General features: G+C 44.0%; 1 protein-coding gene across 1 annotated transcript; it reads right to left on the bottom strand.

The window, feature by feature from the left end:
* Positions 1–245: 245 nt before the first annotated feature.
* Positions 246–15,198, bottom strand: PPP1CC (protein phosphatase 1 catalytic subunit gamma). Its single transcript, XM_054288860.1, has 7 exons — positions 14,953–15,198; positions 6,074–6,205; positions 4,839–5,069; positions 3,630–3,734; positions 2,464–2,687; positions 1,930–2,064; positions 246–1,495 (listed from the first exon to the last, which is right to left on the bottom strand). The coding sequence occupies exons 1-7, from the start codon at positions 15,005–15,007 to the stop codon at positions 1,406–1,408; spliced, it is 972 nt and encodes a 323-aa protein (XP_054144835.1). The 5' UTR covers positions 15,008–15,198; the 3' UTR covers positions 246–1,405.
* Positions 15,199–20,411: the final 5,213 nt, after the last annotated feature.

The following is a 20,411-nucleotide window of genomic DNA, read 5'->3' as shown; positions in this document are numbered from 1 at the left end:
TCTCAGAGCAGCACTTGCACTCAAGGCCAAGCCCTCAGTGCACAGAACAATGATCAGGAGCCAAGCTGAGCTTGTCCTCCCACGCCCAGCCCCGAGCCGGGCTGCGGCAAACACCAGCCCAGGACCAGCGGCCCCACCCTCGGCTGGGAGAGGCCTCCGCCTGAGGCTCCAGATTCAGAATTAAACCCAACACTGCTGTTCAAAATCACCTTTTGCAGCTCAGACAAATCCAAACCAAGAATCCGTGGGTTTCCAGAACAATTTATTTCTCTACGTCAGGCCCTTGGAGAGCAGCAGTGTATATGTTGTGATAAACTGACACTGAGAAGATTTAACAATTTCTTCATTTAATAAGTGATTTTCACTACATGATATTGTACACTGTCATCTGTTCAAAAAAGATCAACAGTTTTTAAAAAACAAGATTCTGTGAGAGATTTATATAAACCGGTGATCAAGATCAACACCTCTGGTTGGCTTATCAAGCGAGTTTCTCGGTTTCTTTGTAGAACAAAGTCTTTATGCTGAAATGCACAAACCCCTTCCAGCAGATCCAGAGCCATTTCCATCATCCCAGAGCCATCTGTGTCACTGCCCTGGGACTGCTGTCTCAGCACTGGGATCTGCTCGACTGAACACACGGAAACTGTACAAAAACGTGTTCACTTTGAGCATGGACAAGCCTTTCTGGCTGCTATTTCCAGCCAGCACTTCCTTTTCTCTCCGAGAGGAAGGCGTGGATGGGAAGCCCGGCCAACTCGGCAGGGGGGTTGTGTACAAACGGGTTTCTAAGCGAACTTTGGCTTCAGGAAGGAGACACAAACACTTAAAAGAATGGCTTTGTCATTGGAAGTGTACGGAGAGGGACGTGTGTCTGAATTAAATATACATCCTACCAGTGGTGCTGGCAAGGTTGAAGGTTATTCCTAATGTCGACAGCAATAAAACTAACGTGTACATGACAAGACATTAAAAGAAAAGCAATCCCTTTAAAACAAAATTGAACATAAAAAAAAAGTTCACAGTGGTTTGTATAAACAGTATGTAATTGCTGACAGGAACAATCTCTACTCTCACAGCACACGAGTGCCCTCTTCAGACCCTAAAGAACAAGATTTACACTATTCATGGTACGGCCCCGCCAGCCCCGCGTTACCTGGCTGCTGGGGAGATGCTGTGGAGTGTGCAGCTGGAACAACGACACAGGGGGACTCTCAAACTCTTTTCCTGGGAGGGAGCAAAGTCTTTCATTCGCTGTTACAACCAGCAAATGCCATTCATCAAATGGAAAGGAAAACCACAAACACGTTATCTATTTTGAGCAAGCTGAACAGCACACATGATAAGTTTAAAAATGGAGGTTATAGACTATGATACAAGTCCCAACAAGGCAGTGCCAAAGTGACTATTTCTTGGCTTGTTTTGTGATCATACCCCTGGGAGGTGTTACAGGTCTGCTGGAATTGGGCTTCTTCTTCTCTGCAGGTTTCAAGATCTGAAAAGACAGAGGGGTCATTTAGCAAAAATTTTAGCTGTCTTCCAGTCCAACAGTAATTCACTGGTAGAGGCACTACATGGCTCTGGACAAGTCTCAGTGTGCCAGGAAATCAAAGTGTTTCCTGCTCTGAGCTAGGCCAGGCCTTGGCATCAGCTGCTCCAGAGCCCACAGCAGTGGCAGCAGCTGACAGCCAACTGCTTTGCCTGGGTGATTGAATTCCAGGATAAAACAGTTCCCCTGCTCACACCAGCACAGGGTTATCACCTTTTGGAAGATGTGAGTGCAAACACTGCCCTGCCTACATGTGACAGCTGTAAAGATCTACTTGAAACAAGTCTTACTGTTATTTAACAGTAAAATGTTGATTCAAAATAGCACAAATGTAATGTGTGACCTCACTAAAGAGAAGGGAAGATCTCCAGATACTGTACCTGGAAAGAGCACATTAATGTTTCATCCACGCTCATCATGGCACCCGCGTTATCAAATTCTCCACAGTAATTTGGGGCAGAAAACAGAGTTACCAACTGTCTTTTTGCAAAAAACTCATATCCATCTTCAACCACCTTTAGAGACAAAAAGCAGAGGTGTTATTCCAGGCAGCTTCCTCCTGACATGGTGCAAAGCAACTTTTCCAGAGGCAGCAGCTGAAAATCTGGCTATGTTTAATGAGCATGAGTTTCAAACTTTACATTAAAACAGGAGCATCACAAGAACCAGCTCAGCAACAGAGTCCATGAACATTGAAAAAACCTTTGTTCAAGAGAATCAGAGTTTATATGAAGATGTTAATGATAGGGCTGTTAAACACTGGGACACATTCAGAGAATCTCACATGTATTTACAAATTGGCTGGACAAAACCCTCAGCACCCTGGGCTGACACAGGCCTGGCCTGGACCAGGTGACCACCTCAGGTCCCCAAACCTAAATTATTCTATGGTTTAATGTACAAAATGAAAATACCTGATGAGCTCTACATATGAGATCCAAATCATGTTTATGGAGAAACTTAGCAACCACTTCAGCACCAAAAGTGAAGGACACTCCTCTGTCATTTTCACCCCAGCCCAAGACATCCTTGTCAGGGTCAGACCACAGGAGGTCACACAGGAGGCCCTGGTCCGGTACATCGGTGGGGCGCATGATTCGTCTGATCTGCTCCATTGACTGCAGGTCTGGTGACAAACCTGTTCACAGGGAAGACACAGGCAGGCCCCAGCTTAGTCCAGCTTTGCTCTGCAGCACTGACATTCATCCAGGACAAAAATAACTTGGATTCAAAGTGATTCACCACTGCCATTTTACGTAGCTCAGTGGCGACATTCACTGACGTTTTTTAAATCCAGCATTTTGGTACAGAAGTCACATTGTAGGAGATTTACTGGAAGCAAGATAAAGCAAGGCCATTTCCACATTCTACAGGATTACAATAATCTCACTAATATTTTGCAAGTGTCTGATAGAAGAGCTGTTAAATAAAAGAGGCATGAACATCAGGAATCACAGGGAATGCTCCCTGTGATGATCAGTGAAATGAAATAAAATATCAAACCAATCTCATATAATTTTTCACTGATGTGAGTCCCTGGGCAACTGTAATGAGTTGCAAGTGATAAAACATTTAAGGTGCAATTTGTATTTTATGACCAGAAAAAGCTGCATCATGTGGCATAAATCAACTTCTACAAATTAAACCCAAATTAAAGCCCATACAGGGCTTGGAGCAACCTGACCAATGACAGAAGTCCCTGCTCATGGTGGGGGAATTCTAGTGACTGATCCCCAAGGATGCCTTCCAACCCAACCCAAACCACTCTGGTTCTGTGAAAACAGATGCTTTTGGGACAGACATCAAACTCCTGGTCATCTATGTCTCAAAAACCCCTACAAGGACTCTACTCCAAAGGAGAGGCTGTTAAAGGTGCCTTTGGTGGAAAAGGAAGAGCAGATCGTGTCTGAACCGGCTCCATGATTCACAAAACTGACACTCACTGAGCCCAACCCTTCCTCATACATGAGCCAAGGCAGAGAAAAATCCCTGAGTTTTGAAGCTTCAGCAATGTAAACATGAAACTGCCATGACTGAGATTTCCAGTTCCTCAAACATCACCTAAGGAACTGCTACTCACCCCCGTGACAGCAGAATATTTTCTCATCCACAATAGCTGCAATTGGTAAACAGTTAAAACAGTCTGTGAAGGTTTTCCACAGCTTAATATTGTATCTTCTCTTACCTAGAAGAGATTGGGGAGAAAATCCCAGTCAATGTGTTTTTCTAATACAAACACAACCAACCCAACTTAGACAACTTGCCTGAACTTTACTGAGACTTGCAAAAAGTCAGCATTAGAGCCTATACATAATTGATATTTTCTGACTTATTTAATTGTTTAAATGGCAAAGGTCTCTCAGTGTGGCACAGCTTCAAGGACATCATAAGTCTGTTCAACAGTTGACAATCAAGCTCTCCAGTCCCAGCTCTGCTTTGGCAAATTATCCCTTGGAGAATTTGATCTGTTGCAGAAAATTCTGCCATTTGCCATTTCTTTCAGGGGAAGACAGCAATTCTTAAAAAGCAGATTTTTTAAAAAATTCTGCTTTACCACATAAACTCACTTTCGGCAAATAAACAGGACTGAAAAACGAAACAGGACTGAAAAACAAAACTGCCACAGTTTTATGAATTTCAAAGGGACTCTCCCAGATATGAACCCTGAACATATTTGTGATATATGACTAAGCCTGTGATTAATCTCTGAGGAGACAACTCTGAAATACCACACATCTTTGTTTCCTCACAGGAGGAGAACAAGACATGGAGTGCACATCTTGTCATCATCTGCAAGCCAAGTGTGTCCCTCCACACAAGTTCCAACATGCTTCAGTGCACAATTAATTTAATATCAGCTCTACATTATCTGGATTAAATCACATCCTTTGAAACAGGAACATTGGCTCCTACTTCACAGAAAATTACTTGTTGTGTTTGGGTAAGGTCTGCATACATCACACAATCTGTACATATCATCAGATGAATGAAACAGAAGTGAACCTCTGTAATGCACATCAAATTAAATTCTCTCATCTCTCATTAGATGCCCCTATGAGTTTTACCAGTGAGAATTGTCAGTTAACACAGCAGCCAACAAATAAAATCACCCACTTGGCTGCTGTGTGAGGCTCAGACTCCAAGAGGGCCAGGGGAAGGACAGACTCCCCTCTCTAAAACAGGCCAAGGACCCCTCTGAAGGGCACAGAGGGCATTTCAAGTTAGGAAGGAGCCATCTGCCACTGCCACCCTGCTGTCCCCACTGGAGGCACACATGCCCGGTACTTACATTCATCATAAAACCCATAAATTCTATTGATGCTGGCACATTCGTGGTTCCCTCGGAGGAGGAAAAAATTCTCTGGGTATTTAATTTTGTAGGCCAATAGAAGACAAATTGTTTCTAAAGATTGCTTTCCTCTGTCAACATAATCACCAAGGAACAGGTAGTTGCTCTCTGGTGGAAAACCCCCATACTCAAAGAGTCGGAGCAAGTCATAGTATTGTCCATGGATGTCACCTGCAAGGACATTCAGACATGACATTTAAGTGACTCTTCCCTACATTCTTTGATTGAGAGAAAGAACAAATCAAAGATGCTTCACAAAGAAAAAAGCTTGCAGTTAGATACCACCCATAACACACTTAAAATGGCAGTTAATGTAGATAAAATTATCACATTTTGACATCTATGCAATGGTAGTTACACAAAAATGTTTGTGTGTATAAAACAAAATCAAGATTCCAAGAAACCAAGTGTGTTTTCTGGAAACACCCAGTAATTCCAATTCTAGCAGGGAAACTGCATCAAAAATGAAATTGGTATTTCTGCCTTTGCTTTAAATCATGGGCTTGTTTCTGACAAGCAGAACACTAAATCATGATTTTAGACTACCAATATTGTAAATATGGAATGAGCTGCTTCAAATAGAAGTCCTCAGTTTTAGAGTTGGATAAAGCTTCTATTTGCTAGAAGCTTTCAAAATTGCATTTATTGAGGTTTTTATGTTGACATTCTTCATTCTTTTAGCATAAGCAGACATGTACATGTGTGCAAAATGAGCACTGCTGTATGCAATACGGTGAGACCAAACTAGAGAGTAAGTCCAAGAACAGTACAAAAAAATCGAAGTTTCCAACAGGATTTTAAATATTTTCAAACCACTGCTCAGCTTTGCATGGCAGCACATTAAATATTGGGGTTCCTCATTGTTTCCCCTTGTTCAGTCACAACTAGGGCCAAACATCATTATTTGATAACTTCTTTCAAAAACTTCATGTGAATGTCTCCCCCAACCTGGTGAAACTGGACCAGTTGCTTTTTGGGTTTATTTTGGTCCCAAATACAATTCCCACACGTTACCCCCTCTCCACTCCTCTGCCCTACATAACCAGCAGGGTTTTATTTTGCCTTTTGCTACTATTATTTATTAGTTTCACTGTTAGTAATTGAAAGTAGCATCTGGCACTTGTTCTCTGCTTATACACCTCCCCCAAGATCAAACCCAAACTCACAGTACTCACCACAGATTTTCAGTGGAGCTTCAAGTTCTAGTAGAATAGGCTGACTCAGGAAGATTTCTCTGGATTTCAAGCACAATCCTCTAATTTCATTCTCTTGCAGTTGGACGTTTTTGCCTGGTTTTGACCCTCGCACTGTCAGGAGGAGTCAGAAGTCAGTTATCACAACCAGCAACATCCCTGGTGTTATTTTAAGAGCCTGACTAAATGCCAGAGCTCACTGAATGAGGAGGTACCAGGGCAGGATTGGTGTGCTGGGGTGAAATGGCAGTGCCAGGAAAGGGGAGTGTGTTCTGTTCCAGTCATATGTTACTTTCATTGAACAGAATTCATGGCTCAACACTTCCCCCGTTAAAAATGTCACATTTTAAATAGCATCAGTTTAGTTCCATTTAGTTATAAACCCCATCCTGGACAATGTGACTATTTCCATGTTATTTTTTAGTGAAGCAGTTTTGTGCTTGTTCTCTGGACGCTGTCTGAACTTGAGCAAAGGGTGTCTGCCACTCAGTCACCAACAAATGTGCAAGGTCCCCTAAATCAGCAAATCACCTCAGCCAACCTAAACAAGACCACAGCACCCGTAAATCCTGCACTGTCCTATTCTACACTGCAGCTGGAAAACAGGGAAGAAAAATACACACATGACTGGAAGGTAAGGAGTGTCAGTAAGGAAATAGCTTTGGATCATGATGACAAAGCAGCTGCCATCATCACTGCCTGTGAGCAGGGTAAAGGACAAGCCAGTAGGAGAGCAATCTCCCAGCCCCAAAACATTTCCCACTCCCAACTCCCATCCTTCCATCACTGCTTCAATCTCCCCCACTGCAACAATTCATGACAATTTATTCCTTTAACATCCATTACAGCTCTCCTTACTGCTCTGGACAAGGACATCAGCCCGACCTGAACAAGTTCCACACTCCTGCTTCTGTTGCCCAGAAATACAAAGGGCATTTCTACAGCAGCAGCACCGTAACTACAGCCCAAATTGCACAAAACAGCATTTATCAGGGTTAAGACTGGATTTTAAAAAATTATGAGTATGCCATTATTGGTGAAGCCTATATTTTTATTTGTTATCAAAACCAGTGATAACATATAATAGTGATAAGGCTGAAGAAAAAAAAAGGAGTAAGAGCAGCAGTCATCTACGATGTAACCCATTGGTTCAGCCACAGCAAAGCCAAACCAGAGTCTCAGACAGCTGGAAATGCTCTGCCAACACCTCCAGAAACAAAATCCCCCCACTGCTAAGGCTGCCAGGTTAGGTGATTACTGTGAGCAACTCTATGGCACTGAGACTGAAGAATCGATGCCCTTATCCAAAAAGGTTTGGTCTTTAACTGCAAAAAAAGCAAACAACGAGCCTGAATCCTTTCAAACTCAAGAACCACGCAGTACTATCTTCCTGAAGCCCTGAATAACTTAGTAGCTAGCTAGCACTTCAATCTCATTCCTTTGCTACTGTTTCACCTCCGAGTGAGAAATCCGAAAGCTCCAGATGACTCAAATCTCTGCGATGGCTGCACTGCACGGAGCCAAGTGAGAGCTGCAGTGGGGAAGGCTGGGGGTGCTCCAGGCAACTTTTAGGAACAGCAAGAACAAAAAACAGTTGTGTTCCAATTTCTCACTAGCACAGAAGCTCCTACTTCTCCACAAGCCTCTGATCAAGCACAGAAAACACTGCTCAGCCAGAGTGCACCTTATCTAACCACGAATAAAATAATGCAATCCGTGACAGTGGATGTGAGCTCTGCCAGCACTCAGTGCTGCTGCCACTGCCATCCTTCCCTGAGTGCCAGACCCTGCCAGGGTGGCACTGCCTGCCCTGCAGAACCACTGGCAGTGCCCAAACCCAGCAGCTTTCCCCAAACAAGCTCCAAAATGAAACTCCAGCTCAGATTACAACGTATGCTCATTACTGCAGGTCCAAAGCCAGGCCTTTACCAGGGCTCTCTTTGAGGCTGTCCCTGCTCCTCCGACCCTCACTGCCCACGTGCCATCACTCACCACTGACAGCACATGCCAGCACTGGAATTACCACTGCACTTCATGGCTTTCATTAAAATCTCCCAAGTAATGAAGCATGTAAATGGAAGTTAAATCTTTGTCACAGCAGTTTATCACGAATGAGGCTTTTCATCCATGCAGTAATTTTTTCATCCATACAGTAATTTTCCTAAGACTCCTGAGCAACAAGCAAGTCACTCAAAATGCCAAATATCCAGAAGCAATAAACAACAGAAATTTTTAGACTGAAGTAATAAACTGGCTGAATTGTAAATATAAAACTGATCGTCACTTAATTGTAGATTTTACAATTTCCCCCCCCTTTTTTTTGAGATAATACAAAATACTTGTATGTCGTTTTCTGTGAAGCTAAAAATTTAATTTGCCATGATTTGGTCTTCTTAGAAATTGCTAAAACCAAACCCTGTACTTCACATCCATAAATTAAAAAGTACAAAATATTATAAAGACTATGCAATGCACTGAGTCACTAAAGCTCATGAATAAAGCATGTGCACTCATTTTTGCTCAGGGTTTAATGAAGATCTGAGCACTGGTTCAGACACAGGTTTTCTAGGTTTTTCCAATACATTTTTATTGAACTGGTATAATCCTGACACAGTTTTAGTCACCTGCCTGTAGAAAACCTGGACAAAGTGAAATGATGCTTTGCTGCACTTCCCAAACTCCCTAGGACAGATGCCACGGATGAAAGAACAAGAAAATTTGGTTCAGCTCTGCCTGCCAGTGACATTTTCACTGCTTTGTCACACCTGCACAGAGGAGACAAGTGTGTTAAATTTCTTAATAACATTAACCTGTATGTCCTGAAAAGCTGGGAAAACAAAAGTGGGTTTGGCTTCAGGAGAATCAAAAATGCAGAAGTGCATCTTGGTTTGAGGAATTCGTATTTTTAGTGCAAGAATTTTCTCAGACACAATCAAAGAGCTGGCACAGAAATGCAGGATATTCAGTCTTAATGACTTTTTAAAAGGTTTCTCTGGGTCTTCAAGTCACTTAGTCCTTCTAAGAAAGACAAAAATAGAACACTATGAAAAATGTGTCGTGTTTACAGTTTGTTTCTCTGGTTTAGACCAAAACAAGGCAGCTTGTGGAGATCAGACACTGTAATGCTAATTGACAGCTTGGCCATGAAGTCAAAAGAGCAGCTCAATAGTACTGTACAGGCACATTTGCCCTTTCAATGCATAAAAAATAACCTCTCAGAAATGACATCCTGCAACTGACAGGGAACAAGCTAAAGATTAATCATTTGGGGCAAAAATTCAGCCCATTTCAAGTGGGATTTTATTTGTGCCTGAGCACACTGCTGCAGCATTTCCAGACAGCAAAACATTCCCACCCTCTTTAGGCAGGGATGCTCCCGTTCTTAGAAATGAATTCTCCAGAGCCTGAATTTCAGTGTCCAGTCTGGGCAGTCCTCCAACAGCTCAAACCTTTCTTACTGTACAAATATGAGAAGTTGTGAAGAAATAAGCTCTCCACTGGATGGAAATGACTACAGAAGGAAATCCTTCCCCGCAGCCTGGATGATCTTTGCACTGCTCTGAACACAGGGCCCACTATTAAAATCACCCCTGACTTCCAAGACAGGGAGAAACTGATGGAGACAAGGAGATACCAACTCTAAAATTAGTGTACTATAAACAGAGCAGTGTGACAGGTGCCCAGCAGAGGGGGAAAGGAAGGAAGAGGAAGAAAAGCAAGAACTTGAGGCACTCAGTCATTCTGGAGCAAGCAAACAGCAAGCACAAAGTGAAGCTGCAGCTGCCAGGAGTCAGAACACTGCCTGACACTGAGAATTTATTCTGCATTTCCCTGGGAGGGATAAATGGGTCAGGAGCTGGGGGATGCAGAATGCACAACAGCCTGAGTCCATATGCATGCAGAGTACAACAGACTCCCACAGCCCAAGCCACTCCAGCATTTTCCAATCCCTGCTTTGGTGCCACACAGTCCTTTGCGTCAGTCAAGGTTAATATGAAAGGGACAGATACTTAGAGAAGCAGTCAAAAATAGCAGGAAGTTCAAAACTGCCAGAAATTGCAGTGCTCCAAACATCTCATTTCCATTCAGTATTACATTACAAGAAGCCGCTGAGATACTGTCAACTGAAGTGTGAGAATCAAGTTCTCCTACAGAAAATGTTTAAAGAAAAATAATCTATCTACAGGTCAGTTCATTTTTCTGCCTTATTAAACAAGTCTCTCAGTTTCACCATATTTTACATTAGGATGTCTGCAATCATAGTGACATTTCCAAAAATACTGCAGGTTGGTTTTAATCTAGTTTTTAGCAGTTCCCAATGACAGTTTCACAGTCAGTTTTGCACCACAGGCACAAAGGGAATAAATAACTTGAAAGTGGTTGATGTAAAAAAGGTTTTACTTCACTGCAGGCACTACCAGCTTTGATCAGATCTCTTCAAATTCCAAACTGAAATGGAAAAGCATCTCCTTGGTGCACAAGGCTCTGAAAAGTTCTCATCTGCTTTCTAGTATGCCAAAAGTTCACAGCAGTGTTATCAAATGAAGATTCTGCATGAGTACAAGTTTTTCATTCTGTAACACATTTCCACACTGCAGACAGGTGAGGAGCAACAGGCACTCACAGTGCTCACAAACACAGGGGACAAATTCCTCCACTTCTGACTGGGAATGGGCACAGAATTCCACAGACTTATCTGAATCCATGGCATTGGAAAGAATCTAATGCTGGTCTTTGGAATGAAGAGTTTCTGTTTTCTACTCTTAGAAACTGCTGCACCACAGCAGGAAAGAATTAACATCAAGGGGAAATGATATGGTTTGAGGCCAGAAAGTGTTGCTTGTCCATGAGAAACTTCACCACAGCATCCCAACTCACCCATGAGTAAATGTGACATTTCAGATTAACATCTCTGAGAATCACTCTTACCCCCAGTATATGAAGCTAAAGGTCAAGCAACCCTGCAGACCCAATTAATGCTGTACTTAGCAGAAAAGTGAAAAAAAAATAAATTATAGGACTGTATTTGCGAGAAAAAAATCTTCTCTGTGGTGAGAAAAATCTTATCTGTGCTCTTTAGCTCAACTATTTTTAATAAGTAGATGATAATCTTTCCCCATTTAAAGTAAATTAAGAGAGAATATCTCCTTGACATCTCTACAACAGGCTTTACTGGGAATAGAAATCTGTGGGTGTATAAACAGAAATGTTTAAGGATTCAGGAGTCTTTTTGCAGATTTTAGTGCACTAGCCAGGATTTCAGTTTTCAGAATGGCTACCACCACGGTAGCCTCGTGTGGCTCCATCCAAAGTAGCCTCCATTCATGATTCAATCCTCCCCAAAGTGCCTGCAGAGGAGAGACCTGCACAAACACATTTCAGCTTGGGTCACTTAGCTATGCTGAAATTGTTGTTTTAGCCTTTATTTATTGTTACCATGGTAAGACTCATGCACTTCAATGCTGTTTTCTAAGGAGGTGACTGAGCTCCAAACAGACCCCAGTGATCTGCAGGAGCTGCCAGCACAGGAGATGAAGGAAATGGAAAAGGGGCTCAGTTCTAGGCAGCCCATCTGACATCCACAGAAAGGAAGCCACGCTCACACTCAGGGAGCCTCGGGATTTGTCACTCATTCTTTACTGAGGCAAGCAGGAATTCTGCCATTTCCTGCAGCCTTTCCCACACCATCCAGGTGCCATTGATTTTTTATCTCACAAGGAATTTTTCAGCACCCTCTTGTCTGCTGGCATTTTTGACTCAGCACACAGCTGCAGCTGCTCCTTCAGTACTCCCTACAAGAAGGGGCAAAATTTGCTCTGATGTTTGACCCCTTTTATTCCTCAGGAAGGTGAATTAGGTCCACAATGTTTGAGCCTTTATCCAATATCAAGGATACTTAAAAACATTTCAGTTCTCAGTGCACGATACTGTTACTCACTACACTTTGCAAGTCTCATTCTTGTGGATATTACTTTTACCAAAATCACAGAGTCAGACAAGCTGTACTCAGGAAATTGCTCCTAGCAGGACACAACCTCCATCAGTAAAACAGGGAGAAAATACAAATTCAATTACAGCAAAAAAAGTATTTTCAATGTTTTCCCTGAATGGCTTTCCAAGGTTGAGAACAATGCTACTGCAAAATGGTTTTTTGTGTCATTTCAATGCCAAATGGTTCTGTACTAGAAACAATTGGAGCAAGGAAGACTCTTCAAATATTTACCTTAGAATGAGAAGGTGAGGAATGTATTCCCAGGCCTGTTAAAGAACAAGCTAATAATTTCACCTAAATAGCCTAACGTGGGTGGGAGAACATCACTATTTGGGGGAAAAGCAGGAATAATGGCAGCTGAGCAGAGGAGTCAGGATAGAAAGCAACTAAAATCCCTCACAAATACATTATTAATACCCTGTATTAAGGACAAAAGCAAGAATAATTTATTATTCACCCTTCACTTTATCTCAACCATTAGATTCAATTCACTGCTTCTTCCAACAGGGCAATGCATGATAAAACAAACACCTGGCTGTACCTGCTCACTGATTTCCCATATTTCATCAAGAATTTCCTTAGCACTGGGGTTTGGTACCTTTAGAAAGGGCTAAGCCCCTGTTCATACTCTTTAAATTTTAGTAGCAAAATCACCTAAAGTTAACTGCTATAAAAATGTGTAAGGATTTAAAGTTTAAAGAGAGCTATAATGAAATACCAAATTGCTCTGAAATTACAGCTTGCACAAGGATTTGGGCAATTCAGTTTGCGAGCTGATTATTAAAGCAGATTTTGCAGTGTTTTCATGGCTGAGTATGATTTTCATCTGTGTGCAGCCTTGTCTGAAGGGGTATGGACACAGGGCGCACACACTTTGTGTAACTAACATCATGCACTTGTTCTACCACAGCTGCACTGAAAAACAATAATTTGTTTGGGCTAAATCTAAAATGCAGTGTGTGCTGAAATGCAGCAATGTTTTAGGAAAAAAAAAGTATAAAAATGACTCTCACAAAGGTCAGTCATTACTCTCTGTCTGGCAAAGACATTTAGAGCAGACTTTTAATAATCAACAAATAAAGCACTAGCATAGGTTACTAACACCAGTAATTGTTTTAAACATTGAAAGACAATCATTGCCTCAAGGAATCCAAAATCCCAGCTGCAGTATTAATAAAGGGAAAAAAATCATTTCAGTTCTGGCAGCTGATGCAACCTCAGGTAAGGGCTGTAATTGCATGAAGCACCTCTTAGAAGATGTCAGTAAACCTTCTGAAGCCTGATTTATGAACTCTTATCTGCTCCAACCATCTCATGCTGATATAAACTGAGCAAGAGCAGAACACATTGACACAGTACATCTTACTACTTTTTGAAACTTTAAACAGAGAAATCACTTGCATTTCTTACTAGGAAAGGTCTAATCCATGCTTTTAAAAATTAAACTTTACACTTTGAAAATATTGTGTTAGTTACACTAAGGGAAATCAGTAAGAACTGTAACTAATGAGTGCAACTCAAGTGAGCATGTATTAATATGTCACCAAACATATGACATACGAGACCTGACGTTTACAAGTCGTATTACTGGATTTTCAGGAAAATCCTGGTCTAACTTTATGAAGGGAAGTCTTTAAATAATTGAAACCAGGGCGGTTTAAATTGGTAACAGGCAAAACCCAAACCGGATCAGAGGAAAAACCCCATTTACTTTTACTTATTCAATAATCCCATAATTCATCTACAGGATTTTTTAACTCCGATTTTCTAGAGGAGAATTTCTGTTCCTCTGCCTGACCTTTTGCTATCCAAGCATTACACAAGCAAAATCCTGTAAGAAGGAAAGTGTGTAAGAAAAGACATTTCTGCATCATTTTTCTCTGCAACATCTCAACTGACTTTGTGCCAAATGGAAAAAAGTTAAATCCCTGACCACGCTTTTCAAGAGTAAGTCCAGATGAGATGCCTGCCCTGACACACGTGAAGTGAGGCTGGATCAGGACAGTTTCCTTCTCTGAATAATTATGCTTTTCCTTGATGCCTGGAAGAGAATTTGTCACTGGCAACTTCTCAGTCTTTTGCCCTAAAATCAGTCGATCCCAGTCCAGTGCTGATTTCTGCAAGCCAAGGGATGATGCTGGAGACACCCCCTGCAACTTCCAGGTTTTCCTTTGATTTACAAAGTCCCAGGCAACTCTTTTCATCCCAAAGCACCAACCATAGCAGACAATAAGCCCCTTTTCAGACTGTCTGAAACACCAAACCCCAACCCTCTATTCACACCTAAAAACCCACCATATGTTACGAATTAAGAGCCAAAATCCTGTGGCAGCTTTAATGCAAGCAGCTAATCAAAGCTAAAGCCAGCATACACTAAAATCCACAGCAGTCTCCTCCCGACTTGCTGAAAAGCTGCCTGAACACTCTTTAAACACGCTGGATCTTATTTCCAGAGCCCCGCGAATACCCAGCCATGCACTGATCCCATGTGTATGCATGAAAGGCAAAGAGAACACCCCAGGCTTTTTAAAAGCCCTTCCTACAAAATACTCCTAAATTAAGCATCCCTTCATTCGAACCCAGGACTAGATTAAGCATCCCCTCAGAACTGCAGGGGAGGAGAAGGGGGCAGCCGGCTGCTCCCAGCACGACACCGGGGGATCAAAAGGCAGAAACCCCACACGGGCTGAGGGGAAAGTTGGGGCTGCGGGGCCGAGCCAGGCGGGGAGGCGGCGGCGGCGACCCCGGGCAGACAAAGCGCCTCTCGCCCCTCCATTTTAGTGCCCCCTCAGCCCCCGTCGGGCGGGCGGGACGCGGCGCACCGGCCCCGCCGCCTCCCCCACACAACCGCGCCGTCCCCGACCCTCACCCTCCAACAGCCGTTGGATGATGCTGTCGATGTTGAGCTTGTCTATATCCGCCATCGCCTCTCAGCGGCCGGGCGGAGCCCTCCCCGCCGCTCCGCTCGCGGCTTGGCCGGCCCGACTCCGCTCCTCGTTCTGTCTCGTTTTCGCCCTTTCCTGCTCTGTGCCTTCCCTCGCTCTCTCTGCCCCCCCCGCCCCCTCAGCACAGAGCCAGCACTGAACAAAATGGCCGCCGTCCCCTCAGCGGGCTCGCCTGGCGCACGGATACTACGAGCGCGAGGCGGCCCGTCGGAAACCCTTTATAGGCCGGGCGGGAAGCGCGGGAGGGGTGATGCGACTCCGCTTGCGGGATCCTGCCGCTCCCGGGACGGGAAGTAGTGCGGCGGTGCCGCCTCCCGGTGTCGCGACAGTCGCAGAGCGGCGGAACCAGTGGTGGCGGTCACAGAATCCCGGAATCCATTAGGTTGGAAAAGACCTCTGGGATCGTTCAGTCCAGCCTATAACCGAACGTCACTATGTTACTTAGACCATGGCACCGAGTACCACATTCAGTCGTTCCTTGAGGGACCGGGACTCCAGCACGTCCCTGTGGAGTTCCAATGTCTGATCACCCTTTCTGTAGGGAAAGGTCTGTACCCTGTAGGGTTCCTGCAGAATGGGGTCTGCAGGGAGCTGGAAAGGGCAACCTTGTCCCTCAGGTCATCCCCCCATTTTGGTCATGGCCCCTCAGACCCACATGTGGGGGAGATGGTGGCTTCAGGTGGGATTTTGGGGACACTTCAGGGCTGGGAGAGCACAGCTCTCATGCCCTTCACCTCACACTGAGCCATCTCTGCCTCACGGGTTGAGGCAAAGTGTCCTGAGCAGCTCCTCCACTCCAGAGCACTTTCAGACACGTGGCTCTGCACCTGCAAATCCTTGAAGAGACAAACATACAGCACTTTCAAGTCCTTGCAGATGAAGGAATTAACCTCATCGTTCAAAAGCATCTTGCCGTTTGTTTCACACTTCTATTATTTTATTCTATATTCTATATATATGCAGCTACAGCTTGGCTGCAAGCACTTTAAATGAGGTTGTGCTCATAAATTGGATGGTGTTTGTCCAGGGCTGTGCGAGCCTTTCCCACTGATCTGTCTGTACCGCGGGTTGAATATTGTTTAATTGCTTTATTTACTCCTGCTTTAATTTGCAGGGCTGGCTGTGTGGAGCTTTCCTCCTCCCCTCCCTTCCCTTCCCTGGCTGGATTGCTCCCACTATCCTGGCGGATTCCTCCTGCCAGCAGTTATACAATATTCATTGCAGCTCATTGCCGCGCCGGGGCCGGAGCAGAGTTCGGATTAGTGCGGGTGATAAAGCAAAGGACTTGCAGGCTCAGCACACCTCAGGTCTGAGGAAGGGAGGAAGGAGATAAGAGGATGCAGAGTCTACCTGAAACAGGTTCCAAGCCCTGGCAAGAGCAGCCTCAACGCTCCGCTTGCCCGAGTGAATACTTATCGAATGGAGCACGCCCAAGCTGATATGCTAATCTTAGTCACGCTGGTGTAAACCCAAAGTAACCCCATGGAAAACAATGGAGTTACTTCAGATTTACTTCAACGTGACAGCCTTTGCAGATTTACATCTATTTTTGTGCTGCACCTTCTCAGGGAACGGCCCTCTCCGGCTCTTGCACCGAATGCTTTCTTTCTCTTTCAAATCCTTCCTAATTCTGCAGGGCGAGTTGTTGTCTTGGACTAAGCTGAATTATTTAACAAGGAAAATTGGTCCTGTGTTTCCAGAGGAACCTTCCTGGCCTTGTTTTCATTTCTGGAAATATCTTCATCTCATCTCACCCTTCAGCTGCTACCTCCTCTCCAGGGACAAGTCCTGTGGGGATCTGAGTGCCTTTAGTGGGTGTTGAGTCCTTTTCACTCCTATTAACTCTCGGGGAAATGGGATGGAGGGGAAGAGCTTAGCAACCCAGGAGATGTACTTGGGAATTCACCTGGAAACTCTGCACTTCTGAAAAGACAGAACCAGCCCTTCAAAACAAGATCAGGGCAAAGAATCCGTCTCACTTGCTGAACCATATCAGGCAAGGTCCAGAGCACTGATAATTCTTGTAAAAAGAGGTGTAGCCGGGAGGAAAGAAGAGAAATGACAGATAAAGGTGAATCTGTAAAGGCCTCGTCATCACCTTTATGACCAACTCTCCTTGTTCCAAATCTCAACAGCAGCTGCCAACTCTTGGTGTCCTGTTCAGAGGGGCTGGATTTTTGTACAGGGTCTTTCTCATTTTCATAAAAAAAAAGGACCCTTCCTTATCAGTAAACTCCATGGAGAGCCACAGTTATATTAAAATGCCACCACAAAATTATCTTTTTAATAAGGTAGCTTTTCTCTGCAGGAAATAACCAGACTCACCCCACACCCTGATTAGAAAAGGGACCCAACCAAGGCATTATAAATATCATGAAGCTGTTTTGTTCTCCGGTGTTGCTCACAACAAATTTATTTCTAGAGGAGGAACAGACTTATTTCCAGAGAGGGAACAGTCAGGGAAATCCCTTTGTCCTTAAATTCTGCACATGGGCTTGAAACATTCCATAATTTTGAAGCTCACACTTCATGCACCAACAATTCCACCCCTTCTTTCAATTTATCTATAATTCTTTTCCTACTTTCTTACTAGCTAAATACATGGTGATGAACTATTTGTTCAGCACAAATTACTCACAGCTTTGAGACCTCTGGGTCTTTTCCTCCTTTCCCCCCTTGAAATTCCACAAATCACCACTTTGGTCTCATTCCTTGGAAGCCTCTGTGTAAAACACCTTTCCCCACTGATTTGTCCTCACCCTCCCTTGCAAATGTAGCTTTATTATTGTATTGTTGCTCATAATCTGGTTAAGTTTAAGAATATATCAATTATACATATAATACCCACCTACATATAGAAGAAAAATAAGATTTCAGTATTGTTCTGTACATATATAAAAATATATATATGTAATATATATATGTATACACATGCATATATTGTGAGTACAATATAATCCATATTTACACCATGTACACATACATATGTGTGTACATATGTGCAAAAAATAATTAAATATTCCCTGATTTATCCCTGTTTGTGGGCAGATCCTGAGAAATGTGAGGCACCCACACTTTCAGATTACATATTTGCTAAGCCCATGAAATTCAATGTGTTTGTGTACATTTCAAACAAAGATCTCCATGGGCTCTTCAAGCGCTGCCAAAACAAGAATGGGTGATTTGTGGGTCAGGTGTTATTTTTCCTAACTCGCTCCACAGCCAGGATTCCAATGTTTTCATAACTCCTACTGTTTGCACCCAGCCTGCCTGGTGTTACAATTGAGATAAAGCCTCATGCACACCTCTTGCTTTTCACGCCTAAAATGTTTTGCTAACCCCCAGATTTCAGCAGGGTTTTGGGGGTGGCTGGCGCTGATTTGTCAGACAAAGGAGAAGCAGCTGGAGCAAGCTGCGAGGCTGATGTGGAGATGGAAGGGTCTGTGTCCTGCTCCAAAGGGAGCTGCTGACGCACGGGCAGGAGTTTTCTTAGTGTCATGTTTTATTTACGAAACACTCAGCGCCACGATCTCCCTCCAGCAACAAAACTTGAGGATCCTGCGCGTTCCTGTGCGAGGAGCTCGGGGCTGGCAGCTGCTCCTGAGCTTCCAGCTTTGCCTTGGGGCTCTCCAAGGACTCAAACCTTGTGCAGAAGCTGAATGAGACCTCATTCCCAGCCAGCCAGCAGCAGGATTCCTGCTGGAGATTTCCTTACACTCTTCTCTGCACACCAGAGCCAGGCCTTGATTTCCACCAAGCCGATGGTTTCCCAGTCTTAACAACTGTTCTCCACCTGAAACCTCCCCCCAACAGCTGTCAACACCAATGGCAAGTCCATCTCTAGCGTGTTAAAATCACATTTTTGATACCAAAGGTAAAAAAATTCAACACCAATGGCAAGTCCATCTCAAGCGTGTTAAAATCACATTTTTGATACCAAAGGTAAAAAAATTCAACACCAATGGCAAGTCCATCTCTAGCTTGTTAAAATCACATTTTTGACACCAAAGGTAAAAAAATTCAGCTCAGAAAATTCTGAGACGGGTAATTTTGACGTGGGAGAAATATGATTTGCCCTTCCTCCCCTCCTAGTGGGTTTTTAAAAATTTATTTGTTTCAAGTTGATGTACTTCATGGGTTTCTGGTGAAAGGTACTTTCAAATGGAAAAATATTCTGTTGGTGAGTTTTGGAAGGTTCATACTCACAAAAATACTGCCAATAAAATCCTTCTCATGTAAAAATGTCATAAGTCCCTTTTTTCCTAATATAGCAGCGACCACTATAGGATTTTTCCTACTCCAGCTCTTTGGATTAGGAAAACTCAGCATATTCCACACTCTTGATGAATTTCTCAGATGAATCTGATTTCAAAGCTCCGAGATGAGGCACAAGAACCATTTTGATGTGTCCTGTCTGTGACAGAGCATCCCTGGGCAGGCATTGTCTGCTCTGCTGCTTGGAGAAAGAGGAGGAACAGCTCCAGAGGAGGCTTTGTCCTACTTTAAGTGCAGAGCAGCCGTGGAGGATCAGTTGACGCCGCTCTGGCACCGAGTGGAGCCCCGTCTTCCCCTCTTCCTCAGGAATCCCTCTGCTCCGCCAAAGCGAGTTGCATAACCAGCTGGAAAGCTCTTGTGGGCTTCCACAGGGCTCAGCTGAGCTGTTCTCCGAGGGGAAAGGGAAAAACACAGACACTAGCCAGTGCTAAGCACCCAGAAAAGGTTTTTTGCCCATTTTCCAGCTGATTTTTGGTGGGGTGAGCACAACTTTCCCTTTGCAGCGTCAGTAACTCTCAGCACGGCTCACCTGGATGTGGTGGCACAGAGGGGTGTGAGCAGACCTTGCAAAACGAGGAGAAGCCACTCAAACTCCCACTCTGCTGCTCAAAGTGGGGCATTTCTGTGCAGCTGCAGCCTCACGTGGATGTTCCTCACTGCCCTGGCCGGGGATGCACGTTTGCAGCCTGGGACACGGCCTCTGATCTCAGCCCAGCTTCATGGCTGAGCTGCTTCTCTAATTAAAACCCATGGAAAAGCAGCATCAGGAGGGCTGTCAGGGGAGCAGGAAAGTGGAAATAGGATGAAGGCCTGGTGATCTGCTATTGGTCAAACAGCTGCTGTGCCTCTGCCAGTGGGAGACAAACCACTGAACACGAGATGCAGGAGCAAGGAGGAGAATTTCCATGCACCCCAGAGATCCCTGATTCATTCATTCATGCCTTTTCCCATGGAAATGCAGGTGAAATATGTGGCAAATCCCACCTGCAAGTGCCTGAAGGCTGGTGCACCAAAGCCTTCCCAAGGATGGGTAACAAAGATCTAGAGGGCAGCAGCTTTGCTGATCCAGATTTTGTTTTCCCTTACACTCCTGAAACTCCAGACAATC

This window comes from Melozone crissalis, unplaced genomic scaffold (assembly GCF_028551555.1).
Source record: "Melozone crissalis strain CALT ecotype California unplaced genomic scaffold, PUWL_Pcris_2 ptg000063l_1, whole genome shotgun sequence".
In the NCBI taxonomy this organism is placed as follows: Eukaryota; Metazoa; Chordata; class Aves; order Passeriformes; family Passerellidae; genus Melozone; species Melozone crissalis.
This window is presented reverse-complemented; position numbering and strand designations above follow the sequence as displayed.

What these genes read in the sequence shown, in the direction of transcription:
- PPP1CC (XM_054288860.1), bottom strand. Translation starts at nt 15,007, where the DNA reads ATGGCGGATATAGACAAGCTCAACATCGACAGCATCATCCAACGGCTG. An exon ending in TTATGGGTTTTATGATGAAT is followed by an intron (nt 3,735 to 4,838) that starts GTAAGTACCGGG and finishes AATCTCTTCTAG; the next exon opens with GTAAGAGAAGATACAATATT. An exon ending in TCATATGTAGAGCTCATCAG is followed by an intron (nt 2,065 to 2,463) that starts GTATTTTCATTT and finishes TTGTCTCTAAAG; the next exon opens with GTGGTTGAAGATGGATATGA.